At 38.4% G+C, this 10019-nt stretch overlaps 1 protein-coding gene across 2 annotated transcripts; it reads left to right on the top strand.

Annotated features, from left to right (window-relative positions):
* Window positions 1-4571: 4571 nt before the first annotated feature.
* On the top strand, window positions 4572-9862 carry yju2b (YJU2 splicing factor homolog B). 2 transcript variants are annotated; one of them, XM_084416933.1, is made up of 10 exons: window positions 4572-4900; window positions 5332-5386; window positions 5732-5785; window positions 5881-5963; window positions 6043-6098; window positions 6310-6370; window positions 6456-6598; window positions 8716-8888; window positions 8975-9113; window positions 9304-9862. In XM_084416933.1, exons 2-10 carry the CDS (start codon window positions 5384-5386, stop codon window positions 9762-9764), a joined length of 1173 nt encoding a protein of 390 aa, XP_084273059.1. In that variant the 5' UTR covers window positions 4572-4900; window positions 5332-5383; the 3' UTR covers window positions 9765-9862. The 2 variants fall into 2 exon arrangements, with proteins under 2 accessions (XP_084273059.1, XP_084273060.1); XM_084416934.1 differs by lacking the exon at window positions 4572-4900 and adding an exon at window positions 4915-5167.
* Window positions 9863-10019: the final 157 nt, after the last annotated feature.

The raw sequence follows: 10019 nt of genomic DNA, 5'->3' as shown, positions 1-10019 counted from the left end.
AAGTTTTGAGGGATTCCATTGAGATTTAGGGGTGCCACCTAACACATGACCTTTGGCGAAATTTCGAAAAATGTGCAATTTTTAGTCTAATTGCCAAAAGGTTGACCTGGAAATGTTGAGTACAGTGAACTTTTATACAGTAACATGTTCTATAGGGTTATCAAAGTAAAAGTTGTTTGTTTGAACCCTTTGGGCAACTTGGGCATTTCTCAGAATTCAACTTTCAAGATTGTCCATTCAGTTGTCCTATAGACAAAATGAATGGAGGTCAATGGGACATGTTCACGTGGCCTTACCCTGTTAATTTACTGTAACAACTACAATGCTACTCTCAATACACATGAGACATCTACAGTGGGGAGAACAAGTATTTGATACACAGCAGATTTATCAGGTTTTCCCACTAACAAAGCATGTAGAAGTCTGTAATTTTGATCTCTAAAGTTGACTCTTCAACTGTGAGTGACAGAATCTAAAACAGAAATTCAGAAAATCATATTGTATGATTTTTAAGTAATTAATTTGCATTTTATTGCATTACATAAGTATTTGATACATCAGAAAAGCAGAACTTTGGTACAGAAACCTTTGTTTGCAATTACAGAGATCATACGTTTACTGTAGTTCTTGACCAGGTTTGCACACACTGCAGGAATTCTGGCCCTCTCCTCCATACAGACCTTACTCCAGATCCTTCAGGCTTCGGGGCTGTCGCTGGGCAATACGGACTTTCAGCTCCTCCAAACATTTTTTATTGGGTTCAGGTCTGGAGGCTGGCTAGGCCACTCCAGGAACTTAACATGCTTCTTACGGAGCTACTCATTAGTTGCCCTGGCTGTGTGTTTTGGGTCGTTGTCATGCTGGACCCAGCCACGACCCATCTTCAATGCTCTTACTGAGGGAAGGAGGTTGTTGGCCAAAATCTTGCGATACATGGCCCCATCCATCCTCTCCTCAATACGGTGCAGTTGTCCTGTCCCCTTTGCAGAAAAGCATCCCCAAAGAATGATGTTTCCACCTCCATGCTTCACGGTTGGGATGGTGTTCTTGGGGTTGTACTCATCCTTCTTCTTCCTCCAAATACGGCGAGTGGAGTTTAGAGCAAAAAGCTCTATTTTTGTCTCATCAGACCACAAGACCTTCTCCCATTCCTCCTCTGGATCATCCAGATGGTCATTGGCAAGCTTCAGACGGGCCTGGACGTGCGCTGGCTTGAGCAGGGGGACCTTGCGTGCGCTGCAGGATTTTAATCCATGACGGAGTAGTGTGTTACTAATGGTTTTCTTTGAGACTGTGGTCCCAGCTCTCTTCAGGTCATTGACCAGGTCCTGCCGTGTAGTTCTGGGCTGATCCCTCACCTTCCTCATGATCATTGATGCCCCACAAGGTGAGATCTTGCATGGTGCCCCAGACCGAGGGAGATTGACCGTCACCTAGAACTTATTCCATTTTCTAATAATTGCGCCAACAGTTGTTGCCTTCTCACCAAGCTGCTTGCCTATTGTCCTGTAGCCCATCCCAGCCTTGTGCAGGTCTACAATTTTATCCCTTATGTCCTTACACAGCTCTCTGGCCTTGGCCATTGTGGAGAGGTTGGAGTCTGTTTGTTTGAGCGTGTGTATTTTATACAGGTTCTGAATTTTTGTTTTAGATTCCGTCTCTCACAGTTGAAGTGTACCTATGATAAAAATTACAGACCTCTACATGCTTTGTAAGTGGGAAAACCTGCAAAATCGGCAGTGTATCAAATACTTGTTCTCCCCACTGTATACTCTGAATATGACAGTGTCCACTCTAGAATACTGTTGATGTTAAGCTTAATAGCTTAGCTAACATAGATAGCTAACGTTAGCTAGATGTAATGAACACCAAATACCTATAAATATGACTTAAATTACTTATAATAAATAAGTATACAAAGACAGAATTACAGATATGATAGTAATTATGTAATAATACATACCCAACACAGAAAGATCACCTCAAACAGAAATATCATCTCAGTTTTCTTGAGCTGTAGTATTGTTTACCTCAGATCTCCATTGTGACCATTGAGCACTGTAAAGCACTTTATCCAACAAAAACAGATGTGCGGTGGCACCCCTAAATCATCATGTACTGGACAAATATTTTGCATGTGTTGTTTCTACATATATTGGAACATTTTTAGCACCCAGCCATATCAAAATTCAAGAATTGTGTTTTTTGATGCACCCTAATATATATATAAAAACATATACAGTATATGCCAGAATAGGTAACAGGGTTGCAAAGTAGGGGCTATAGCTAGTTTGCAACTTAATGTTCTTTTGCAGTTATGATCAATTTACATGTCCTATAAATTAAGAAAAGAATCAGATTTTAACATTTTTGAACAATAACTAAGGAAACAGGGCTGAACTTGAATGCAGTTAACACTACATTTTGTATTAAATTTGGATTGGATTTTTCTTATCCTGCTTTAGAGTCTAATTGATTTCACTGCTTAGATGTCAAAACTTTATGGATTGTTTGTGGCGATTTAGGGAAAATCATGCAGTTACAGGATGGAATACAAAAGGCAAAGGATAAATGTTATGCTTTCAGTAAGCAAGGAATAATTGACGACGGGCCGTTGAATTATTAGGGAAGAAAATGCACACACGAGGTGACATAATTTAAGAGATTACATCAAAATGATGACATATTTTAGTTTCTGGACAGCCAAGTGTTTTACATTTGTGGCTAATTCGTATGAATTCATGCAGTCTCATTTGCATGTATTCGTACAATTTGCTTACGCCCCACTGATGGTTAGGTTTCGGGGTAGACCTTCATGATTAGGTTTTTTTTTTTTTACGTTTCCGTCCAAATGACATCATTTAAATTCATATGAAATCGCCACCTCGGAAAATGTGTGCAGACATTTGATGTGTTTAAAAGTAGCCAATTTTCACACTAAGTAGCTACTTTCGTGGCTAATATCTGTAAGATAATTAGTCTTGCATAGCCAGACCTTCAGACTGATGGCAGAAGTTTGTTCAGCGTCATGATTAGGGGCATGGAAATGTGAATTTAATGTTCCAACAATAACAGACCAGTGCCTCAAGTGAAGCTTTCGGACTTCTTTTAAAGAGTCTATGCCGTGAACTTTACTAGGCCTACTTGTTAAAATCCATTGTTTTGTTGATCCAGATAAGCGCTCATTGTCACAGTTGTAAACACGATGACTTTCGTCTTCCATAAGGGGGTTTGGTATCACAACGGCTTTGTTTCTCGGTGGACCGTTAAAGAACACGACACACACGTCTCCCGGAAATTCTGTAGAATTCAACCAATCAGAGGATTTTGTGTGTCTTTATGCATCAGACCTTCAGCCAACAGTCCATTGGTGTGACATCTGAGGCTGAGACTATAAGATAATAGTTGATCAAACTATTAAATAGGTCTCACCAAAAAAACACATGGGATTTGTCCACCAAGCGTACCCTATTAACGGAAGTACAGTCGGGATACGGTAACCCTTCTGGCATGTCCTGAAAGACCCTCTCAGGAATCCGAGGCAGTCTGAGTCAGGCAGGAATCTCATATCAAAGTCACAGAGGGAAAAACAGTCTCACTCACACACTGTAAAACACACAGTGACATGGAAGGGAGGTGTGGACCCACGGAAAAGAGCTTTGTCTGTCTGGTACAAATCACAAGAGCTCACCTATGCATGCACTCATGGATTTAGTCTTAAAAAAGTACATAGTCTCTCAGCATTCCTCATACTTTTGTTTTCTGATAAGATAATTCTTAGGGAAGATGGATGCAAAACAACACAATATTAATGAATCACAATAGCTCTACTTAATCCAATGTGGTCTGTAAATATTCTTTTAAATAATAATTAATTTCATGTTATTACAGTGAAACTGTGATTTGTAACAAATTTTAGAAGCTTACTGTATATGATATCGTTGTGTTCATGCATGAGTGAATAATGCAACTTGAAATTTTTTTCTCATATGCGCCTATTGGCAAACACCTGGTTCCCAAGAGCGCAAACTAAATGACTATAAACAGAATAAAATGTGTCTATATGCTGCTCAGGTGTATCGTGTGTTAGATCAGGGGCATTTCTCAGGGGTGTTTAAGGTATGGATGACCTTATACCAGAGTTGTGTTGCATTCCTTCTCCGGCGGGTCTCCCGGCCGGCCCATATAGGGCTCGTCTGCTCCGGGCAGGAATGCAAGAGCAGCGTTCCAGTATTGGGAAGTATTCTGTGGGAATTAGTGGGGAATCTCAAACTCGCCAGACAAGGGCTGTTTGTGCTGTAAATCTGACCAGCGCACTAGAAGCTCCTGCCTCCTCCATCACTTCTCATCCACTCACACCTTTCTCAACATCCCTCCATCACACTGGACCAGCAGGGCACATTGAACTCCAAAGTTTTTTTTTTTCAAAATGGTATTTAGCCTATTTGTCTCATCTCATGTATGTTTCCATGACTAAGATTGGAAAAACCCTTACATGTCCAAGTTTTTCTGACCATCTGGCTACACATGCACAAAAAATAAATTCCATTACCCCTCACTGGCGGGAAAATGCCCACCTGCAAGCGAAATCCCAACTGGCAAACATGGCATGGTGAATGTGAGCCAACAGACGACAGGATGTTATTTACGCCTCACGATTGACTCACAACGGATTTTTCCATCTCAGAGGGTTTCCCCGTTGTCCGAGTATATTTTATTTATATGATAACCTTACATTTTATACATTTAAATAAACTTTTTGGAGATTTTGAGTTACCTGTCCAGCGCGTCGCGTCGCGTCCTCCGCTCAACAGGTGGCGCTGTCGAAACACTCAGCTCTAGTGACGCGAGGCGACGACGACAAGGAAACTCAGACGCTGTTTACGCAGACGGTTGTTTGGTCAGTATTTTAACGCAGGACATTATTTTCATCTAATTTATAATGTTCATATGTTTCTACGTGTATTAGTAGTGTAAATAGCATAAAGTTTTCGCGGTGGTTGTTGTTTGATATCAGTCGGCTGGTTTTTGGTTATTTTAAGACATATCGTGTATCAGCTGACAACTACAGTCAATTTGCGTTTTATTGTAATTATAACACGTTCTAATTTTTGCTCTGGCAATTTAATTAGTCCTGTAAAAGTACTGGAGTGACAGTATTACCATGGTACTTTTATATACATTAAGCGCAGCGTCATGTCAATGAAACAATGTATTACCATTGCATTTTTGTCAACGTTTAGGCGATACATGTAACTTCTAAGAATCTGAAACACCATATTTATGATTTATAATAATGTTAGTTTTTCTCTACCATGTTCTTTTCTGCAGTTGTATTCTGATTGATACTAAAATCATCTGGAGCTGATCTAAACCAGAAAAAATGGTATGGACCATATTTTTAAGTATTATTTATATATTACTATCTATTCATATTTTGAATTTGTTTTTATTTTTATAATTTGTTTTAAATTTTAGTTAACGTTTTATGTGATTAATTTTTTTTAAATTAATTTTAGATTCATTTTAAATATGAATAAGTTTTAATTAATATTAATTTCAGGTTTATTTTTTTGTCATTTTGGCACTTCCGCTTAAACTTTTAACTAAGTTTTTCATTTAATTTATATTTTATTTTATTTCAGAAAACCATTTTTCATAGTTTTAGTTAACAATAACACACTGGTTCAAAAAAAGAAAATATTATTTTAATGCTTGTTCTCTGTTTTAGGGTGAACGTAAAGGAGTGAACAAGTACTACCCTCCGGATTTCGATCCAGCCAAGGTGAGAACAACAATTTTTCTGGGTTCTGTCTTTCAAGACTCTGTGAAAGCTTGTATATTAAAAATGATTTTCCTGACATATGTATCTCATAACAGCATGGCTCCATCAACGGCTACAGGAAAAGTCACCCGCTGCGGGAGAGGGCCAGGAAACTGTCTCAGGGCATCCTCATCATCCGGTAATACACATTTTCACTAAACAATATCTGTCACTGTTTTTTTATTCACATGTGATGATTGTCTGTTTTGTGTTTACAGATTTGAGATGCCTTATAATATTTGGTGTGATGGCTGTAAGAATCATATCGGCATGGGTACGAATCTGAAGTTGTGCATAACGCTGTACTACTCTACTCTACTGTAGTAGTATGTAAATTGTACATAGTTTGTCACAATGCAATCCTCTCCAACTTGATTTTCTATTTCTAGTGTGATGAATTACCTGGATTTCTTCTTGACTCAATATTCCATTCTAAACATAGATATTTTGTCTGACAGGATGTCTGATTCGTTTTGTCTTTAAAGGGGTTCGATACAATGCAGAGAAGTCGAAAGTGGGAAATTACTACACAACTCCGATATACAGGTGATATGTCGTCTGATCTCTTACTGTTCAGTTTCGAATGCCACGAGGCAGCATGTGTTAACCTGTAGGTTTGTGTGTACCACAGGTTCAAGATGAAGTGCCATCTGTGTGTGAACTACATAGAGATGCAGACAGACCCGGCCACCTGTGATTATGTCATTGTGAGTGGAGCCCAAAGGAAGGAAGAAAGATGGGACATGGCTGAGAATGAACAGATACTCACTACTGGTGCGAAACTGTCTGTCTGTCTCTATATGTCTGTCTGTCTGTCTGTCTGTCTCTATATATCTGTCTGTCTGTCTCTTTATATATCTGTCTGTCTCTCTTTATATATCTGTCTGTCTGTCTCTCTCTATATATCTGTCTGTCTCTATATATCTGTCTGTCTGTCTGTCTCTATATGTCTGTCTGTCTGTCTGTCTCTATTTGTCTGTCTCTATATATCTGTCTGTCTGTCTCTATATGTCTGTCTGTCTCTATATATCTGTCTGTCTGTCTGTCTCTATATATCTGTCTGTCTGTCTGTCTGTCTCTATATATCTATCTGTCTGTCTCTATATGTCTGTCTGTCTCTCTATATATCTGTCTGTCTCTATACATATCTGTCTGTCTCTATATATCTTGTCTGTCTGTCTCTATATCTGTCTGTCTGTCTGTCTCTCTCTATACATATCTGTCTGTCTGTCTCTCTTTAAATCTGTCTGTCTGTCTCTATAAATCTGTATGTCTATATCTATCTGTCTGTCTATCTATCTGTCTGTCTATATATCTATCTATCTCTGTCTGTCTATCATCTATCTATCTATCTATCTGTCTGTCTGTCTGTCTATATATCTATCTATCTATCTATATGTCTATCTATCTATCTATATGTCTGTCTATCTATCTATCTATCTATCTATCTATCTATCTATCTATCTATATGTCTGTCTATCTATCTGTCTGTCTGTCTATCTATCTATCTGTCTGTCTGTCTATCTATCTATCTATCTATCTATCTATCTATCTATCTATCTATCTGTCTGTCTATCTATCTATCTATCTATCTATCTATCTATTTGTCTATTTGTCTATCTATCTATCTATCTATCTATCTGTCTATCTATATGTCTGTCTATCTATCTGTCTGTCTGTCTATCTATATATCTGTCTGTCTCTATATATCTGTCTGTCTGTCAGGGCTGCACAATATAGAAGTGCGATATTTTACGATAACTTGTTAAATAGTGCGATATTCAAAATGCGATACGACGATGATGCTTTAAGTGTGTAAAATAAATGTAATTATGTTTAAACATTTAAAAACTGAAAATGATATAACCAACACATGTTTCACAATCAATTTTTTTTAAGAGAAGAAAGACTAAGTGTCATTTTAACGTCACACGTGTAAACTTGAGGGTTTCAGGTAGGTCTACGTTACTAACCTAACTTAGGTTCATTTAACAACTGAAATTGAATAGTTATATGTAAAAATAAAACACTGCTTAGTCTTCACTGTATGAATTATATTATAACATTAAAGCTACAAAAGTTATTCTATCAAGAGCAGTGAGTGATTTTCTCTTTGTCTTATGTTGTTTGATTAACATTAAACACACAGACGGGAAGCAGGTTAATTAGGCTGCTGTCACTTTAAGAGCTGCACGGATACACTGGTGCTTTTTTTCTCAACTGTTTACCCCAATTAATATAAACTGACTGTGTTTACGTGAAAACTCACCAAGACGGGCATTTTTTCCCCCATAATTTTCTGTGTATTTGGCCATATTAGCTGCGGAAGAGAGAACTGAAATCGGGATTACGTGCTCTCTGAGAGGCGGCTTTCTGTGCGTGTAAATAGGCCCCACTTCTCTTATTTCTCCTAATAAGATTAAGCATGTCACACGTATGTGACAGTCATGTGTCCAGTGTATTCTTTAATGTCTGCGTCGACCTAAAACCTAAGACTTTTCATAATCTTTTAAAAGATTAAAGTCAACTTTGATGTATCATGCAGATTTTCTGTCTGATCTATCTATCTATCTATCTATCTATCTATCTATCTATCTATCTATCTATCTATCTATCTATCTATCTATCTATATATATATCTATATATCTATCTATCTATCTGTCTGTCTGACTGTAAATCTATCCGTCTGTCTGTCTGTCCATCCATCGCTGTCTATGAGCTAATCTATTTTTCTGTCTTTCTGTCCGTCCACCCATATTTTCAATATTATTTATTACAAATATTTTAATATTGATTTAAATTAAAAGACATTTGAGTAATTAATTAATTACAGTTATTTGTATGACAGTCATCAAGATATTTAGGCTCAGTGTGCTGTTTTCCCCTATAGAGCACAGTGAGAAAGAGAAGCTGGAGACAGATGCCATGTATAAATTAGATCACGGAGGAAAGGATAAGGAAAAGCTACGTGCCGCCATCCCGTCTCTCAATGAGCTTCAAGATCACCAGTCCAGCTGGAAAGATGATTTTCAGCTGAACAGCGTCCTCCGCAGGAAGTTCAGGGTGGGTTACACGTTGCCCGCTGCATCAGATATGCATCTGCCATGAAAGATTTGCCACGTTAACCTATTCCTGGTTTGCAAATACAGTCTGAGAAGAAAGTGATTGCCGAGGAGGTGGAAAAAGACAATGCAGTGCGAATGAGGACTGGCCTGTCCATCCCGTTATTACCAGAGAGAGAAGAAGATAAGAAGCTAGCCTCACTACTCACCCTTCAGATTCCAGACTGTGAGTGAACCTGCTCTCTTTTCAAGTCAAAAATCGATGTATTATATCTGTTTACTTAGATCTTTTATTTGTATATATATTCATCTTTTAATTGATTTTACTATTTGTTACTCTTTTTGTTCAACTTTTATTGCTTATAATGAATAAATCTATACATATATTTATCTGGATAAATCTTTTTCTCTTCCAGCATATGATGAGGGTCAGCAGTCGAAAAGGAAACAGATATCGACTCGTTCCTGGTTCAGTCCCTCGTCTTCAGCGGCAGGGGGAGCTGCCGGGAGCCTCTTGCTAAAGTTAGGCCAACAGGGTCGAGGAGCAGCCATGGCTAAAGCACTCAGCTCGACTATTCCCAGCCCACACATTCTGGTACGCAGGAAGTCCGAAAATGGCAAGACTGAAAGCGCTAACATTATGAACTCCAACTCGTCGTCTCCTGACACTAACCCAGCAGCTGTGGAAATAAACCCAAGGGACTCATCTTCTCCTCTCACAAATAATGCGAATGCAAACAAGGACACAAACACTCACAGCTGCACTACAGAGACTCGTGAAGGAACCACATCAGAGGAGGACAACGCCATTGACTCGTGTGGTGGAAAGTCTCTGGTTGCAGATTACAGTGACTCCGACTCGGGCAGTGAGGTCTGAAAAAGATCGGAAGTTGAAATTATTCACACATATATCATATCAGTCTTCTTATGGTCAACAATTAGTCGTCATTTACCAAAAAATAAACTCTTCCATACTGAAAAGTGTGTCCGTTTTTTTTTTTTTTTGTGTGTTTTTTTTTTACTTTCAAACATTGAGAATTGAACTTAGTTTATTGATTTGCTCACAGCAATCATGGTAACAAACTCCAAAACACAAGGGGGCGAGAGAGTTGCATTAAGATGCCTCTTGCAT

This window comes from Rutilus rutilus (assembly GCF_951802725.1).
Source record: "Rutilus rutilus genome assembly, chromosome: 8".
Classification (NCBI taxonomy): domain Eukaryota; kingdom Metazoa; phylum Chordata; class Actinopteri; order Cypriniformes; family Leuciscidae; genus Rutilus; species Rutilus rutilus.
Note: the sequence above shows the minus strand (reverse complement) of the source record. Positions and strands in the feature narration are given on the sequence as shown.

Bases quoted from the DNA above. Each gene is read 5' to 3' on its own strand.
- yju2b (XM_084416933.1), top strand. The intron at 5,964-6,042 runs GTAATACACATT...TTGTGTTTACAG, and splicing joins CAGGGCATCCTCATCATCCG to ATTTGAGATGCCTTATAATA. The intron at 6,599-8,715 runs GTGCGAAACTGT...TTTCCCCTATAG, and splicing joins TGAACAGATACTCACTACTG to AGCACAGTGAGAAAGAGAAG.